This window comes from Epinephelus fuscoguttatus, linkage group LG12, assembly GCF_011397635.1.
Source record: "Epinephelus fuscoguttatus linkage group LG12, E.fuscoguttatus.final_Chr_v1".
Classification (NCBI taxonomy): Eukaryota; Metazoa; Chordata; class Actinopteri; order Perciformes; family Serranidae; genus Epinephelus; species Epinephelus fuscoguttatus.
Genome location: NC_064763.1, coordinates 15645536 through 15665084, shown reverse-complemented (window position 1 = coordinate 15665084; position 19549 = coordinate 15645536). Strand labels below are relative to the sequence as shown.

Sequence of the window (19549 nt, the reverse complement as noted above, 5' to 3'; positions counted from 1 at the left end):
CCCCAAAATGACTACAAAGAGACACAAAACTACAAAAAGGTGCAAAAAACCCAAAATGACACATAATTACTACAAAAAGTCACGAAAAGACCATAAAGAGATGCAAAGGATGTACAAAGAGACACAAAACTACAAAAAGGTGCGAAAAAAAACAAAGAGACACAGCAAGACTACAAAGAGACACCTAATGACCAGAAAGACACAAAATAACTACAAAAACAAAGATACACAAAACAACCATAAAGACACACAATAACTACTACCACAATGAGATGCAAAGGATGAGCAAAGAGACACAAAATGACAAAACCATACGTGACGTCTACAAGGAGACTCAAAACCACCTCACATTCTGTGTGTCTTCCTCCTGTGTAGAGGAGGTGGAGGGGCCTTTCACATATATGCGCCCAGGGGCCCATTGTCCAATAATCCGGCCCTGTGTATCATTAACACTGAGGGGGCTCACTGCTGCACAAACTCCTCCGCATACTCGAGAGCCTCGAGGCGGGAAACGTGTTTTATTTTGAAGGAGCCGACAGGAAGTGTGACGGTCTCTGTCTTGACGCTGCATGCGGGCTGATCGCATCGCATTCCAATGTGAGCGAGATGTAACCGCTGTGCAGACTTTATGTTTCCTAAACCGTCTCCAGCCGCATTTTGAATGAATAAAATGTCCGGTCTGAAGGAGTCCAACTCTTGTCCTGACGGCTACAGGGCTTTAAGCACAAGTGAGCTGAGGGAGCTTTTACAAAACGACGACAAAATGGACCAAATCCTTCGACTCAATGAGAAGGTAAGGTATCCTCTGTTCCCCCGCTGAACCAAAGTGCCGTGAGGAATTTGCGCTGTTTTAAACCTCTTATTTCTCCATTAACGTCGCGGTTTCAGACATTTTCACACTCTGCCTTTTTTTCACCGATGAAAAATTGGCGTTAATGTCATTTGGTGTGTGGTGTGTAACGCAAATCCGCTTTACATGGCTCATCGATTGTCTGCGTGGCGAGTGGTCGGATTTCCAATTTCGTTTCCATGAACCCCGGTCTCCTAATATTTGTGGTGAATTATTAGTTACTGAAGCGAAAATCAAACACAGATTAAGTTAACGTCATTTATTTGATCTGTTCAAGTGACTGATTTATTTCACAAGCATTTTATCGTGCAGGAAGCATCATATCGAGGTGTTGAAGACCCCATACGCGCCGTTATGTGGCACTGGCTTGAGACCTTGCGCCGAACCCCCTTTAAAAATTTGGCATTTAGGAGTTTCTTCAACCGCTGGAGGACTTGCACCTTAGATAGAAGATGACTTAAGAAATCATTCTAGTCCTTATAGCGTACTTTTCAATTCGGCATCACTTTAATAATCATAGTACGTCTTATTTTAATACAATTTTAACTTTTTCAACTGGTCGTCCTCAGTCCTCTTCGCTCAAAAGACGGACTGGCGAGCAGAGTTAATCCTCAATAAAAGTCTACTTTCACTGCAGTAGGTTTCTTCTTGATGTATTGGACTTATGCCGAATTGAACAGTGGTCTCTTGACAATCAGAAAACTTCTTAAGACCTATTATTTCGCGAGTGTAGCTTTGAGTATAAACACGACAAATTAAAAATGACAGATTTTTAATAGAGTTCCACGTGCCTTACTCTCCATGTCAGAGAGGCACGTTTCGGGGCTACATGATGACCTTCCTGACATGAAGCTATACGGAATCCCTCTATTCTGTCTCTCACACAAACACGCACGCACGCACGCACGCACAAACACAGTCTCTCTCACACACGCACGCACGCACGCACAAACACGCTCTCTCTCTCGCGCGCGCGCGCACACACACACACACACACACACACACACACACACATACACACGCACACAGATCCAAGGTGCATCAGTGGTTCCAAAACTTTTTCATGGGCCCCATTTTGATGAGGTTTACCTTGGAGGGGGTGCTCAAACAGAAAAGACTCTCAGTCAGGCTTCAAGAGGCTATAGAATTGCATTGCTTTCACAGCTATGGGTGGAGTGATAACAACAGTGTGTGCAGTGAAACATAATCAGGGTGGGATAATCGTTGTCATACATGTTCTCATTGTGATTGTGCATCCAAGGAGCTAAATAATTAATAAATTCAACTATTCCTGTTGCTTGGACCCCCACTTTGAAAAGCACATTTGCATCGCTGTCCTCCACCACACTCTTCTTTCCTGATTTATTAAGACGCCAAAAGCTGAATGTGATTTTGCTTAGAAAACAAAGAGAGACATTACTCATTTGCCCAGTTCTTGGCGCCCAGGATGTGACATTTGAAACCTGGCTCTGTGAATGAATTGGGATGATGGAGCCACAGTGGTAGACTCTCACCAAGAGGTCATAGAATACTACCCCCTCTGGGAGCAGAGCAGGGTGACTCAGAGCCACGGTCCAGAGAGCTTCGGGGTGTTTTAGCAACTATTTACTCAGGCTCCCATTTGTCTGTCATTTACTAATAATACAGAGCTTGTGTTTGTGCAGAGGACATTTATCCTATAAGTAGTCTGTCTCCCAGTCTTGTATTATACACAGAAAATATCAAAGCATATATTACATGTATCATGGCTGGCTGGTTTCACATCTCTCCTCCCCATATGAGCTCTTGGCGACAGCATAATTCATTAATCTCATGCTAATAATGAATGTTATGTAAACCACTGGGTTTAATCATTCACGATGATTCATAATCATGAATGCTACAGCCTTATTGGTGAAGCATTCTTCATATTCTTATTAATAATTTCCACACACAGCGAGTTATATGTCATGTCATAATATTCCCAGTGCAACTATCTGAAACATCAGGCAGCATAAGGCTTTGTTAAGGCTTTGGATGTCATTTTGAGACACACATCAGCAAACTGAGGTAAAAAAAAAAGAAAAAAAAAGTCACTTAATCACAAGTGCAGTGTCCAGTAGGCAATCTGTTAATTGTTAAAGGCGCTGTATTTAAGAATGTGGCCAAAACGGTTACTGCAGTTAAATTCAAAATACTGCCGCGAGTCGTGTCCGTCCCCCCTCCCCTACAGATTCGAGGTTGCTGCTCTGTGCTGAATTGTTGCGTTGTGCTCCGGCGTCCGGCATAAATAGAAGTCCTGCGTATCTGTTGCAGAGGACTCCGGAATGTCGCAGCTGAGACGGAGCCGGAACGCAGCACAACCTCAGCTGGTGGAAACACACACATTGACTAGAATTGAACCCTGTCAGCTCCGCTGCCGTACTGGAGCAGAGACGCAACCAACATGCATCTGGTGGAAATTGGGGGTGATTTGTTTGCCCACGGGCGGCTGCCATGGCCGCGTCCTTGATCTTTGGTTTTCCAGCGGACTGTTCGAGCAGGTCCGGCTTCTCTGCTACAGCTGAGGAGGAGCCGGCTGCTAATGCTATGTACCAGGACACTGCTAATGCTGCTTGCCATGCTGCTAATGTTAGTTTCTCAAAAAAATCAGTTGGGTCGATGACCCACCTGCACATGGCCTACAATGTATGATTGAAAATGAATAACAGTTGAAAGTATTCGAAATGTCCATCCCCGTCTAGCTATGATGCGAGTTAGCCAACTTTGGCTAAAGCTTACCTGTCGAGGAGAAGAGTAGCCACTTAGATATCTGATTTCAAATTCTTCTCCGCTGTCAACCGTTTCCACCGCTCAAAAGCATCTCCTATATAGACCCTCGCTTTGCCTCAAGTTTTGTCTTGACATTTTTGGGAATCATAACGGTCGTTTGGGTTTAGTCGCACCGTCAGCCATTGTAGCTCAGTCGTAACTGTAACTGATGCTGAGACTCTACTGACTGCGTGACTGGTAGACGGCGGTGGGTGGCGCAACAGGCCAAAACACAAATTCAAAACATAAACATGATTTGCAGACCGTAAAATTTTTTTTTTAAAAATGCGAATATTCTGGCTGTACTATTGTTGTCGGTGAGATCAGTATGTTATATTAACATTATTTCTTAGTCTCTGTGACATAGGAGGATTTTACGACTATTTGCTTTAGATTTCTTACATATAGCTCCTTTAACAGAGGGATGCCACGTGAAAACACTTGTCTCTGACTCATTTATTTCTCAGACTGTCTCTTGTCTCTCTGGCCCTTTGAACACAGAGGTTGCCCTATAGGATGACTACGAAGTCCCTTCTTTATGCTGCCTTTGCATTTTTGCACAGAACCAAACAATGGCAGCATCTTTCTGCTCCAATGTGTGATGATTTTAAACAGCATGCCGGCATCATGGAAGCAAAAGAGGCGTGAAGGGCATGACATTTAACACAGCAGTATCAGTCTCTAGTGTGACATATACGTGTCCACAGTGCTCTATTAATAATAACAGTGGCATTGACATAGCATTAACAGTCATTTGCCATCCCTTGTTATATAGCGAATGATCTCGTCCTCTGCTCGGAGGGCAAGGAGCTCCTGGACTTCATTGTTTTCCCAATTTGCGGACATTTTTGGATGCTGTTCTTCTTTGGGTTAGCTGCTAACTGCTGCTAGCTATTTTTTAAATAACCCGCAATGGCTCACACACATAAAACGTCATCAAAATGTCACACCCGTGCTGCCCATGGTCACAGACTGTACACAAAGATGTATGATGTGTCTGCACTTACCCTCACTGCACAAAAATGAAGCCAAAATATCCCGATACGGCCGCTGCCATCTTATGCCGGTGACGTCATTTGCAACCAGAGACTGCGCAGTTGCCATCTTTGCCATGTTGAGTTCAAACTTAACACTTGAACATACAACAGTGTGATAACAGCTACCTGAAATGACACACACCATCTTTGGTAAAACATTTAGTTGTACTTTGAGTTTTTAGTTTGGCCCATGTCCCACCACTCACATGGTGTAGGCGGGCTTTATGACCTGTACTACAGCCTGCCACCAGGGGGTGATCCAGATGTTTTGGCTTCACTTTTGGGGATCTGTCAAGATCTGTCAGATGAGGCATATGAAGAACAGAGCACATGTTTAAAACAAAAACTAAAAAAGATACTGCCATTAAAAAGGCAGAGGATATATATTCCAAAAAAACACAGGAGGATTGTCTCAAACCAACTGCCAAAAAACCTAATAAGAACCCCATACATTGCATTTTACATTACTCTACACAAGCGAAAGAAATTGAAAATATCATCAAAAAACACTGGCATGTCCTGGGCGCTGATCCATCTCTGGATAAGGTATTTAAATCTCCACCACAGATGGTGTACAGGCGAGCCCCTAACATAGGTGACAGGGTGGTTAATTCAGATCACAAACCTAAAAAATCAGTCACATTCCTGGACAGTTTCCAGGGTAATTTCAGGTGCAGTTCTTGCACACAATGCAATGTCACCCCCGAAATGACTCATTTTAACCATCATATTAGTGGAAGAACCATCAGAATAAAAGGAAAAATAACATGCTCTACTACTAACGTCATTTATTTACTTAAGTGCCCCTGTAGACTGGCCTATGTAGGGAAAACACAAAAAACTCGCATTGCAGAACATTGCAGTACCTGCTAATTTTATAAATGTGACCAGCTGAGATGTCTCAACATGAGTGACCTGATGAAGAGCCGGTAGGCTCGAAACATTGTCCTTTTATACTTTGATGATAGGATAAAGTATATATATATATATATATTTTTTTTTATTGGGAGCAGCTACAGTGTTGCGAGTCTTTTTCTTTCTTTCTGATCTGTCAAGTTGTCCATTGTTTCGGCGTTGTTACTACCTCCGATGCTGGCTTAAAGGCAAAACAACTCTGTCCCCCCATTCCCTGATTATACCTTTTCTACGAAATGGCAAGGTACAATAATGGTGTGAAATTCCCGCCTTGAACAGGCAGTGTAAAAAGGGCTTCTGTGTGTGTATGTCACTCACTTGAGTTGCAGTGTTCATTGAAATGCCCAGATTTGATTGGCTTAGTAGCCTCGTGTGAGATGATTTAACGCATGCAATTGGTTGCTAAACCAGTGCTACAATTTTGGCGCTGGCTAAATGAGAAGTGCCACGTTAAAATTGAATAATTCTCAACAATTTACTGATTATAGGTCTGGCTCCAGATGGGTCCAAACCTGGGCAATGGAGAGGGATGGCAGGCTTAAAAGGGGGATGCCGTTAGGATTTCTGGTTTAACTGGTTCGGTCCGGTTTAAGAGCTCCACCCGGTTTAATTCACATCAACCATATAAATCGGAGGAGAAAAAAAAGCTTTTCACATCGGCGGGGTGTCAAGGGACTATATTCAACTTATCTTGCATTGTAACATGCATTATGACAACTTATTAAGGTTTGCGTTTGTTTATAAATGAAGTGGAGGAGCCTACAAGTGTTTTGTTTAGTTTGTCTCAGAGGCTTCAGAGGGACTCCGCAGCTCCGCTCTGCTCAGCTGTCTGCTGTTGCTGCGAGAGATCAAATTTCATTGGGGCTGGAAAAAGTGCGAGGGAGTCAGCAGTCATTCAGTTTGTTGCCCTAGTAACCCGTTTCCACTGAAGAAGTTCCTGGTACTATTTGGGGGGCTGGAACTACTACAGGAACGTCCTCTCGCTCGGCCCTCCCAACCGCCGTGTCTCCACTGAGAGAGCAGAGTTGGAGGAAGGTTCCTTGGTGTCCTTCTGCGTCGTCTTCTTGTGTGTATTGGTGGTTAATACAGCATTACTGCCGCCTAGTGGCCACCTATTACACCTATAATGGGCTTTTATTGGGAAAAATAGCTCAAATGCGACCCCCAGTGGTAAAATTAGGTATATAATTCGATATATTGGTTTGGTTAGACATTTGGCTTTAAATCAAACCGGTTGGAAAATTTTCAAAACGGCACCAGCCTAGATGCCATCCCCCCTCGTCCCCCTTTGTACCCCATCAAATTGCCCAGTGCGGTATCAAACCTCAAAATGTTTTTGATACAGACCTAAATGTGTCTGCAGCACTTAGTAAACATACAAAAAAATGATCTTGAAAGCCTGGTCAGATTTGAAATTTCATTTATTTATTCTCTGATCAGATAGTTCCAGATTAAAATCAAAATGAATCCTTTTAAGACTATTTTGTCAAGGAAAAGTCATTGAGCAGCTGCTTGTGTGTAGACAGCATTAAAGGGAATATTTAGAGATAAATGAGGAGAGCATGCGTTGGTTGTCCAGGTTTTTTCCAGGCTTCCTCCCACAGTCCAAAGATATACAGGCTAGGTTAACTGATGACTGGTGAATGTAAGCATGAATGGTGGTCTGTCTCCAGAGCTGGCACCAAGACCCTTTGTTATGTTTGCTTTTTTTACTCAGAACCAAACAATGGCGACATCATGCCGCCCCAGTGTGTTGTTTTAGACAGCATGCTGGCGTGAAGGGTCTGACAACAACATCAGCCTCTATTTTGACATCTAACTGTTGCTGTCTGGCAGCGCTTGCTAACAATAACAATGGCCGAACATTGCAGTGACAATTATTTACTGTCCCTGTTATATAGGGGTTGATCTTGCCCTCTGCTTGGAGGGTAAGGAGCTTCCTGACCTCATCGACTCCCCAGTTTGCAGATATTTTCAGTTGCTGTTTGTCTTCTTTGAATTCGCACTTAAGGGCTTGTCAAATACATCGTCAAAACATCACACCCGTCCTGTCCATGGTCCTGTCCTGCCAGCTGTCCCTTTTAAGGCTCAGACACACCAAACCGATAACAAAGGACTAGTGGCGACAAAAGCCGACTGTCGTGTCACCTCACTACGCCTGTGTCTCAGCCTTAAAGTTGCACATGGCCACTGCAAAGAGTACAGCTGAAGGTCAAGTAGCAGCAAGTTTTGCACTTGCATGAGAACAAATTACTCTCCACACCAGCAGACGGCGGTACTCTGTATTCATCATTCAAAAAGGGAAACCGGAAGAACGTCATGAAGCTAGATAGCACATTACCAATGCATTCCAGTGTTGAAAGAATAAAGCATATTTGCCCCGCGCCTTTGATCAATAACACAAACCATCACCAAAAATAATTTTACCTCATATAGCAAATTTGTTTTGGTCATGTTACCTCTTGACTTTGGCTGTTTGTTTACTTTCCGCAGTTCTGTTTCTCTTCTCGTGCGCTGAGCTGAACAGCCAATTAGAGTGATTTTTATTCATCAAAGTGCTCCACCATCTCTAACGCCGATTCAACATGCTGAATTGGCCGAACAAAAGCTGACAAGGGCGAACAGAGGTCAATGAGTGCCACACCGCAAAGACGAGGGCAAAAGATGCCCACCAACAGTCCAACATTGACCGGTGGCTGACCTTTGACTTGGTGTGTCGGGGCCTTTACACAGATGTTGATTCACTGCTGTTGCTCCCTCCACTGCATGCGAGACAAACGTCCCCCCATTCTGTCACTGTGCCTTTTATAAAGAACAGCGAGGCACCCTGGCGACCTGTCCAGGGTATACCACCCCTCACTTCTGTCTCTGACAGCAATTCAACATACTGAATCGTCCGAAACAAAACCAAGAGTGTGGGACACACCACACCAACTACGGCGACAGCCACCCACCGACGGCTCAACATTGACTTACTACTGACCATTGGCTTGGTGTGTCAGGGCCTTTACACACACATTGATTCAGCACTGTTACTACCTTCACTGTCGGCATAAAGGCAAGACAGCTTGTTGCCCCATCTCTGTCCTCCCATTCTGTGGCTGTACCTTTTTATTAAAAAAACAAACAAAACAGCGAGGCAAAATAACTTGAACAGGCAGTGTAAAAGGGGCTTATGTGTCAGCCCTGTGATATTCTGGCAACCTGTCCAGGGTGTACCCCGTCTCTCATCCAGTGTCAGCTGGGATAGGCTCCAGAACCCCCCGCCCCCTCGTGGCACTTAAGAGGTTTATAAGCGTTACAGAAAATGGGTGGATGGATGGATGTATTAGCAAGTGGTTGCCTATTTACCCCTCCAGCAGACACAGAGCAACATTAGCGTTTATCCTGAGTTGTGTTTCTGTCAACTTGGTGATTTAAAGTCTGATATTCACTCTTGGTCTCGACCAACTCCTGAGAAAAATATCTACTAAATGCACCATGAAGCTCATTAAGTAGTCACTAACTCTGAGTGTCTGTTGTTTAATGCTGAGCAGGTAGTGCAGAGTGGGTTTATCAGAACTTGCACGTTACAGATCTGTTATTTTAATAAAATATATGAATTACAGCTGCTTTAAACTCATCCCACATGGTGCAAAGAGAGACTTATCAAGCTGGCCCTTTATTTCTACTTGGCCTGGCGTTACATGAAGAATTCTCTTTCATGGAAAAGACTTCAGCACCCCGTCAATTTCATCTCAGCCTGAATGTTAAATTGATGGCTTTGGACTGCAGAAGCTTAATTAAGCTTGAGCCTCATTTCAGATAAAAGAGTAACACCTATTTACTGTATTTCATGTGGTCAGACATGTTGAACCGCAGAAAACAACAGTGGTGCGGCTGCTCCTTGCCGTCTCCGGTCCAGAACTCCAAACACTTAAGTGCTCCCCGAGTGTCATTTGTCAGAGTCGGTAAACAGTGTGACAGCCTAGCTTTACAGCCTGTGTATCAAAACACAAAAAACACTCACTCCCCAAAGACTGCAGCAGCAGTTGTTTGATAAACGGGATGGACGAACCAAAGCAGGAAATGGAGCGTCCGTTTTGACTCCTGTTTAAGGACATATGATTGGGCTGTAGATCTGAAGCAAGCTGTGTTATCTTTATTCTCGCAGGAACATTTTTCAGAATGAACATCAGATCTGTGGTATCTCTCGCTGCTCTCAGACAGACCTTCTTTTGACTGCAGGGCACATTCTGCAAATTCCTCTAAACTTGGGACTCATACATCCTTTTGATGACCCGTAAAATGTGAGACAGATGCCCTGTACAGCGCTGGACCCAATGAAATGGCCTTCAGGCTCTAAGTGACTGACTGTTCAAAGAAAGCAATTGAGCAGGAAAAGTATCCGGCTGGGCAGAATCACAGGAATGCTGCGACTTGATGTGATAGTCAAACAGATTCAGATATTTGGAGTGTGAAGCTCACAAAGTGGCTTTGAGACAGTGTTTGAGACACCGACTGTTCCTTCACAGTGCTGCAGTGGCAGTATTGTTTGGCAAGACTTGAGGGAGTGGCATTCATCTGAATTATTTATAGCTTTCTTATGGTCTAGTGACAGTGACCCCTCCCCCCATTTACGTATACCCAGACCACCATCTCTCTCTTCCCCAGCAGCACGTTGAGGCCATAAACATCCTGTATTGTGACCTTTGAATCCCAATGTCACATTTTTATGAAATATATATTAGACTTATTAAGCACCAGTGCAGCTACATCACACTGTAAAGGCCTGTATTACAGTGATGGAAGAGGCACTCAAATCTTTTATTTGAGTAAAAGTATCAGCATAACAATGTAAAAATACTGACATGAGTAAAAGCCTGTATTTTAGATCCTACTTTAAGCCAGTGTAGGCAGAAATCTGGAAAAAAAATTGAAAATACACCCTCCTCCTGCAGCTCGCCTCACTCTCCTCTCAGTCCTAAGCCTGTGCTTCATACAGTAACCCATTGTCTCACATGCATTGATTTATTTTATAGTGTTTCATTGTACAGTTGGGTGCAGCTCATTCCCTCAGCCCCTCCTTGCCCTGCTCTCCCTCTTTCTCTGTTTATCAGACCACAAATGAGACAAGAATTAGCTGCTATCCACCCCACCATCCCTTTACCTTGCTCCCTGCAGCTGTAGACTGCTTCCTTGGAAGGAAAGTGGAAATGGACCCTCAGTCGCATCTGAAGTGGCTTAAATTAGCACTAGCACTGGGTGTCGCAGCAGGCTGATGGCCAGCAACAGTGCTGTATCTAATCTAAGTGTAACAGCAGCAGCAGAAAGTTTGCTGATCCAGCAGGGAGTCGGGGCTGTCTGGTCCCTCGGAGCTGGGGTTTGCGCTGGCGGGACCTGGGTTGCTGTAGCTGCTGACTGGGGGTCCGTCTGCGGAGCTGCTGCCCACTCTTCTCTTCGTGAAGTGGTCTGTAGCAACGTGGAGCAGAGGATACACTGTGATTTGAGTCTCCAGTTAAAGGTTGATATACTTTTTTAATACTTTATTATTAATTCTCTAGGGGAAATTAATTTTTTTCACTCTGTTGTCATATACACACAGGCCCGAAATACACACACCTGCACAAACACCTAGTGCCCAGGAAGCGAGCTGGCACCTCTCCAGCTACCACTCTATGCTCCCTATGAACTGAACTACTGCCACCCCAGCTACATAAACGTCAACTTGAAGCTGTAGTTGTAAACCTTACACTCCGATTAGCAGAAGGCTAAATTATTAGCAACATTTCTATCTGTCTCTGCAATGCTTTGTCAATATTTTCATTCGGTCCACTTAAACTGCGATATGCTCAAAGTATATTATGGGATTTTTGCCTGTTGAAACCACATTATACTCTCTACCAAAGCTTTAAGTAATAGTCCAGAAGTATCACCAGCAAAATGTAGAGAAACTATCAACAGTAAAAGTCCCCGTTGTGCAGAAAGGTGACTCCTGTGACTGATATGTCAGAGTCATTGCCTTAGCGTTGACAGTTCTGGCTTCCAAAACTCGCTTTCCAAAAAGCATAATTTTCAAGCTCAGCCAACTCAAATGCTCAAAGGGTTTCATTCCAAAATGCTTTGATTTCGACTAAAAATGGCTATTTGTAAGTCATAAATAAACGACCTACTTTACAGATTGATGTCTGGTGTTAACTTGTGCAGTTGTCGCAGCTTCCTCCTTCTGATCATTGTCTGTTTGGGCTCTGCTGAAGTAGAAGTCTGGTTTGTCCATTGATGCTGTTGATGGTTTAAGAAGCATGCCTCTGACTGGAAGGACATCAGTATAATCTCCAGGGTTGTTCTGTCTTGAAAATGTGACTGCTTGACCCTCTTCCCTTCAGCAGGTACACTTCACCTTCGGGTGATTCAGTGTCCTGTGCAACCTCCATTTGTCAGCAGCAGAAGATAAAGTAGTCTGCCTCAAACAGTGATTCAAACCGCTATCTCAGTCCAGCCGTGATTTCCTCCCCGCTCTGGGGTGATTCAGGGTGCCTGAGTTCATGCAGCTGGAGTCTAACTCTGTTGTATAGGAAACAAGAACCACTGGGGCCGTCTTTCAGCAATTTATTGCAAGGCACCCACATAACTTTCCTGCAATTGTAGAGAAACAAACATTCACAGGGTTCCTGCTGCATAAACGCCCTCTGCACCTCTGTAACACCATGAACAGAGTCAATTAGTCTTCAAGATGTCAGAAGAAAGTGGAAAAATTGTCCATCACAATGTACAAGAGCTCAAAATGTCTCTTTTGTCCAATCAACAGTCCAAATACGGAGTATTCCATGTACAATAATATAGATATAGCAAAGCAACAAATCCCCATATTATTGATCTAAGTATTTATTTAAAAATGACTTAAAGGTCCAGTGTGTAGGATTTTTGGGCATCTATTAGCAGCACTGGTATACTGCATTCACAGCTATGTTGTTGCTAGTTTAAAGTCACCTGAAAATAACAATTGTTGTGTTTTTGTTACCTTATATGAGCTGATACGGAGCAGGTCCTCTGCATGTATGTATAAAGAGAGCTGAATATAGTGTTGGAGGCAGGGCCCTTTCATTCCTATCAAAGTTGTTCAGTGACGCATGAAATCAAAAAAGCTAAATTTCCATGCAATGAAATTACCCGTATCTTCCGCACTGTGGGGCCACTAGGGCGAGTGCATTAGATAACTTATGGTATAGCCCTCTGCTAACTGGAATGGAGATGAAATTACTTGATTGTGCGTCTCTTCTAGACTTAAGAAATGTTATCGTGCGAGTGAAATTAGTCATTTTTCAGGGGTTGTGATGAGGGCTGGACAATATGAAGATATTATATTGTTATTAAGATACAAGATATATTGTCTTAGATTTTTGATATGGTGATAATGGTGTTTTTTTCCCCTGTATTTTAAAGGCTCCAATACAGTTAAGTGATGTAAATTTATCAATTTACCTGACTTTTCTATTTGTTTTAACGATTGCCCTAACCCACTTAGTCATTATCCACAATATTGATGATTATTGATCAAGAATCTCATTGTGTTAATATTTTTCTTAAACAACAACAACAGAAGTCATCCATAAAACTTTGTAGCATCAGACAGGATATTTGGTCAGAAATGTTATGTTCGTTCTTGTTTTCCAGTCCTAGCATTAATGAAATGCTTTTTAGGAGATTTAAAGATATCAAGATATATATCGCGTATAGAGCCGAAAAATATCAAGATATAATTTTCAGGACATTGTTGTGACACCCAAAGAAATGTTTCCACTGATTTACAGTTGTCTTTTTCACAACGAAAGTCTATGGGAAAAGTCTTTTCAGGCCCAGTGTCATCACGTGACGGAGAAGTTGTAATTCTACGTTAAATTAGCTTTAAAGCCCAGCACTGTTCCTGTGGGCTTGGCCTTCTCTCACAGGGTCCGCCATGTTACTCTACAATAGCCTAGAACGGACAAACCACACACTGGCTTTAGATGGGGCCATTCGTGTTTTTGCGTTGGCCACTGTAGTTCTACTACATGCTTTGTACTCTCACTCACAAACTCACTGTTGGATGCTGCCAAATCCTACAAACTGGACCCTGAAATGTTTGATCCAACATCAAAATACTTGCAGATTTATCTTCTGTGCATCGACTTATCGTTGAAGCTCTAATATAAATCAAAAATAGTGAATGTAACCAGAGCAAATAAGATGCACATCTTCCAGGGAAACTCCAGATTGAAAAGAGGAAGTTAAGTGAACACACACACAGTTTGTAAAATTAAAGAAAACGCTATATTTCCTATGAAAACACAGAACATTATTGAATAAAAGTGTATGGATTTTCCATAAAAACATATTGACACCCATAAGAGTCAACATATATACTTCAAAATAAAATCTCTGCCTAATACACTTGTGTTTTACACAATTTCATAATATTCTGTACATAATTCAGAGCAGCAGCATACGCACAACTACACAGCTCTGTCACGCACGATAGACTTATCTTGCATTTGTTGACTTTGTACTACTGTTCAGTTTCAGGACCTTCAAGTGGACAGAGAGACACTGCAGACGACCAATCGGAGCTTGGCCGAGGAGAGCCTCGCCCGACGACCCCGCCTTTATAACGGCAAACTCCAACTGGCGGAGAAATACCGGGAACTGTCCAACCTGGCAACCACATGCTGGGAAAAACAGAGTCAGCTTGGTGAGTTTGACCCACCGCTGAAGAGACAAAGAGGAGGAGGGGGGGTTGGGGTAGGGTGGTGAGGGGGGTGTTTCTGGTTTCATATAGGGTGCCAGTGGACGATCACTGTCGAGACATAAGTCAAGGGAAGTGTGGTTGTGATGACAAGGTCGCTGGTTCAGATTCCAGCACTGGATGGGTAAATATGGCCTCTCTAAGTCAAAGTGTAGCACTGAAGAGTTGCATCCTCAAAGCCATTTTTCTTGCGATAGGACCTTTTTTTTTTTCTCTATGACCTTAAACAGCAGACCGTTGTCGTGGTCCTTATTTACTTAAACGACCGCAGAGCTCTCATAAGGTTTTATGTAGACTTCAGTGAAAACAAACCAAAAGAAGACATCGCAGAAAACTGAAGAAAAGGTTGCGTCCCAACCACTTTAGTTTAAAGCTAATTATACACAAGCTCCCACAGTGGCTCCTCATTGTCTTACCTTGTAATTGCCGTAGGACACACAGCCTTTACTGCACGCTTTAGGCGCATAGAAAGCAAAATTCAATCACTTCTGACTCGCTGTGACACTCTCGCTAGTGCGGAGAATAAGGGACGTTTCACATCACAGTACAGAAAAGCTTCAGAGCGTCAGTGAGACGAGCCTTCAACTGCTCACAGAAAGCCTCAGCATGACTGGAGTTTTGGTCATGGGAACGAAATGGAGCATATCAAATGCCAGCAGGAAGCTTGCAGCAGTTGTCAAGGAATTTGCGGGGTGAAAGGGGCCTTGTCTTTGTTTAGGCGAGTCATGCTTTTTGACGGGGCAGCTATAGGGCAGCACCAGAGGATGTCTTCTTAAGCCTAGGCCCTAAATTTTAAGCCTCATGGGCAAGCTTTAGAAATTCCTCACAGTGTACGGAGCCAAGCCAATAGCAGGTGATAACATAAATCCTGCTGCATTAATTTCCAGAGGTAATGTCAACTGCTACTTATTTATGACAGTCGAGTGTAAGCTTTTATGGAGCGGGCCCAGTTCTTAGTTTACTGTGATGAAGAGATGTTGCCAGATTTTGTGCAACAGCCTCAGCTGCCGGCCAGTGATGGAAGTTGGGTGGAATGTTAAACTTCCTGTCAATGTGTGTGCACATTACGCAGATGCTGTCCCACCTCCCCAGCGAAGCAGGATGGGTGGGGGTCCGTCCTTCCTCTGCAAAACATCTGATTCTCATTTGTTGCAACAAGGGAAGAAAAAAGGAAAAAAGATGAATGAGGAGGGTTTCTTTTGAGACGAGCAATCGCAGCAGAGACAAACTGTGGAGTGGATCAAGGCAGACAGCTGCATTGTTTAATACATCCTGCTGTTCAGAGGATGGGGATCTGTGACCAGAGAAAGCTGGCAGAGTGTGGATTTGAGACCTTGAGTGTTTCTCTGGAGTGTTTCTACAGACAGTTTTTCACAACCATTATTGGCATCTATGTCTGTCTGCTTGTTTGTGCTGTTAGCCGAGTTGCCAGTCATCGACACTGACTTTTAAACTGAGCGGTTGTCCAATCGGGCAAGTGGAAAAATAAATGTGTTGCTGAAGTGGAGTTATTTTTGCTCAGAAGCTAACATTGATCATGTGTTGCTCCAATGACGGCTCCGATGCGATCATGTCCCTTTCAGAAACGTTGTAATCCAGCCTTGAACCTCGGTGTCTTTTTGGAGACTTTGTAAAATAAATTGATAATGACAAATCTGACATCACATGTCAAAAGCTGTGTTTCTGACTTTGGAATAATCAGAGGCTGTGTTTCTGACTAATGGACCAATCAGAGGCTGTGTTTCTGTGGACCAATCAGATGCTGTGTTTCTGACTAATGAACTAATCTGAGACGGTTTCTGACTAATGGACTAATCAGAGGCTATGTTTCTGTTTAATGGACCAATCAGAGACTGTGTTTCTGACTAATGGACTAATCAGAGGCCATGTTTCTGTTTAATGGATCAATCAAAGGCTGTGTTTCTGACTGTCTGTCTTTGGCTATTGGGCAAGTATGGCAAGTATCTCAGTGGCTGAGATGTGCAGGGTTTTGGTTGGCACATCCGAGAAGTTGCATCATGGCGCTGCTGGCCGCAGCAGGTCGCTGTCAAGCCATTAGCAGAGTGTGTGTTTGTGCAAATTAAACTATAAACGAACATTCGTAAAAGGTCAAGAATATTAATTGACATTAGTTGACATTCCTAGTCTGTATACTACTAATTTGCAAATAGATTTTGAAGTAAATGTATTTGTTGCCAGGATAATTTTCAGAGACATTTTTTTTAATATTTAAGAGAGGTGCTCCGGGAGCATAGTGGGTATAAACAGCACAGGATTTTTCTGCCACAGTCCCAGGTGTGCGGGCAACAAAAGCACTTTAGTGTTTGGGAAAAGATAATTTTGGTTAAATTTTTATAATGTTTGTGAAGTTTAATGTTTAATGAAATAAACATGTCTAGTTTTGTGCTTCAAGCCACTGTTGAACTTAACAATATCAAACCAAGACCATGATCTTTTCCTAAACCTTTACTAAAAGCTTCAAGTGCTTCAACATAACTAAAAAAATCTTTCATAATGTTTTGCAGATATGTTATGTTTGAACATTTTATTACTTCTTTCAAAAGTAAAATAAATCACTATGAAACACTAACTGCTAAAAGGCAGCAATATGTATGGTTTTTATTTTGTCTTGAGGACTATTTTTTACATTAATGGATAATGGGTCAAATGTTGACAGCATCAGATCACTTTGAGATATTTTCGGCACAGCCACAGTGCTATTTATAACATCAGCACACAGTGTCAAATATGGTGTCACTAACTATGAATCAAAGAGTCGATGTTTCCCTTTGCAGTTACACAATTAGAAATCCACGTTTAAACAGTTAACAGCACCAATAATTCAGGTGACGGCAGCTTCAGTCGACCAGAATGCACTGGAGCCGCAACACTGAGTAATAGTTTTTTGTTTTTTTTTTTAGTCAGACATGTTCACAGTTGTGGGCAAGTGTTAATCGGTTAAACACAGAGAATATTTTTGACCGTTGCACATCTGTCCATAGGTCTATTTTGCTTCTCTTCAGTTCATTGCACTGTGCACCACCCATGTCTTTGGTGATTACCACTAGTAGCAGTGGACAGCGTTGTTGTTGGAACATTGTGCCTACCCACCGGTCTCCCCCCAGGTCACCCCAGTGAGTAAGGGTGCTTTCACACCTGCCCTGTTTGGTTCGGTTCAATCTAACTCAGGTTCGTTTGCCCCCTCAGTGCGGTTCATTTGGGCAGGTGTGAACACAGCAATCACACTCAGGTGCACACCAAAACAACCGGACCGAGACCTTCTTGAAGAGGTGGTCTCAGTCCGGTTACCAACGAACTCTGGTGCGGTTTGTTTGTGGTGAGAACGTGTTCCGACCTAGATCTGAACCAACTGCAGTCACATGACACATTGTTTGGGTTAAACATGAGCATGTTACAGTCCTGGAGGATTATTAATGTGCACCTCCTCCTGTACTGCCTTAGTATGCACATTCAGCACATCCAATGCATCAAAACATTGTTTTCTAGTTGGGGCCGCGCCTCGTTTTCAAACTGTATGGTTTGACTAAAATGAACAATGACAGCAATATAGTCCACGATGAGCAGCGCTAAAATCAACCTGCGTAGTTGTCCCTCCATTGTGACATTAGAAAGTGTCACATTTATCTTGCAAGTGTACTCTTCTTCAACGTTTGGTTTACTTCCTGGATTTTTCCCACATGGAAATTCTGACCAATCAAGAGCAGCTTTCTCGCACAAGGCATTTGATCTGGTCCGCTTGTTAATGCTGCCGTGAGAACATGAACCAACTCTAGGCAATTATGCAACTTTGTAATCAAATAAGTCCCTGATTCAGACCAAAGCAAGACAACTCTAGGTCTGAAAGCACCCTAAGTAGCTCAGTTTTGAGGCACAAAACCTCTTTAGCATTGTTAACTATGTCCGCTCTGTTAGCATCTTTAGCAGCCTTAGCACAGCTTGTGGTGCTAACATAGTTAACAATGCTAAAGTGTTTTTTTGGCACCCAGTAGCTCAGTGATTAGAGTGGGCATCCCAATTTAAAAAGGCATTGTCCTTGCCACAACGGCTGTGGGTTCAATTCCAGCCAGCAGCCCTTTGGGAGGGATGGATGATTTATCTCTTTCCTGTTGTGATTAAGCACCATAAAAATCTGATATTTGAGTTCAACATCAGGTTGAATTTTAGAGGGAAATAAATCATGGAAAAGATGGAAATAATGCATGACTTTGACAATTTTGTAACAACTCCAGCACTATTTGTCAGCTGTGTTAGCACAACAGCCGCATTTTTGGCTCCTGGCATCAGTTTAGTCAGACCATTGTAGGTAGACTGTAGCAGATTGTTTGATGCCATTGAATGTTTTCAGCTGTTCAACTTCTCCAGTCTGACAAATGGCTAGACTGCATCTCCTTCTTCTTTTACCTCCTGTAATCCATCTGCTAATCCATGTTTTTCCATTAAAAGACCACAAAGAAGATGCTCTTGTGGCAAAAAAATATATGAAATATAATATTAAACTGAACTATTGCCCACCGACCACACAGTAAATCTTCCGCACACCCACAAGATCAGCACAAGAAGAGGTCAACCTCTGAACATCATTCTGCAGGACTGTACTTGCTCTGTCTTATTTTCATACTTGAATTCGTGATGTTGGGTGTGGTCATCAAAAAGGGATTATGGGCTTGTTTGTTGCCATACTAAGTGAATGTGAACTGTGAGACAAGGCTTTTATACTCACTTCCTCTGGGAGCCCAGCTGACTGTTTTGTAGCTGAAGAACAAGTAACCACGATTTTTATTTGGGACTTTCCATATTCAGAGAGAATAAAAGCATTATATTCACTTGTGGGTTTTAGCGATGTAAAAGATCTGAATGTGTCTTCGTCTCTCGCAGCTTTGTGTTGTAGATATTTTAGATATTTATGAGGTGTTTTGCTGTCAGGTCAGATGCAGTGTTACTGTGGGTGTTGCTCACAGTCGGTAGCAGGTAAAGCTGTCAGACAAAGCACAGGGGTAAAGTTCCTGTTTGACACCTCAAAAACTTGATGGTTTGATACCTGGCAGAGGTACTTTCATTTTGAATGTCACTCAAACATCTTTGGCTGTGTTTGTCACCTCTCCCTGCTGTTGCTTTGAGGACTGAATGCTTTAAAAAAAAAAAAATTGAATTGTGATTTTTCTGACCAATATTGTG

At 42.9% G+C, this 19549-nt stretch overlaps 1 protein-coding gene across 1 annotated transcript in view; it reads left to right on the top strand.

Moving 5' to 3' along the window:
• The first annotated feature begins 575 nt into the window (after window positions 1-575).
• The window catches only part of vps37d (VPS37D subunit of ESCRT-I), a 61242-nt gene continuing 42268 nt past the window's right edge, over window positions 576-19549 (top strand). Inside the window, exons 1-2 of the mRNA XM_049591270.1 lie at window positions 576-793; window positions 14128-14299. Of these exons, the coding sequence (XP_049447227.1) occupies window positions 662-793; window positions 14128-14299 (304 nt within the window). The 5' untranslated portion in view covers window positions 576-661. The remainder of the gene's footprint in view (window positions 794-14127; window positions 14300-19549) is intronic.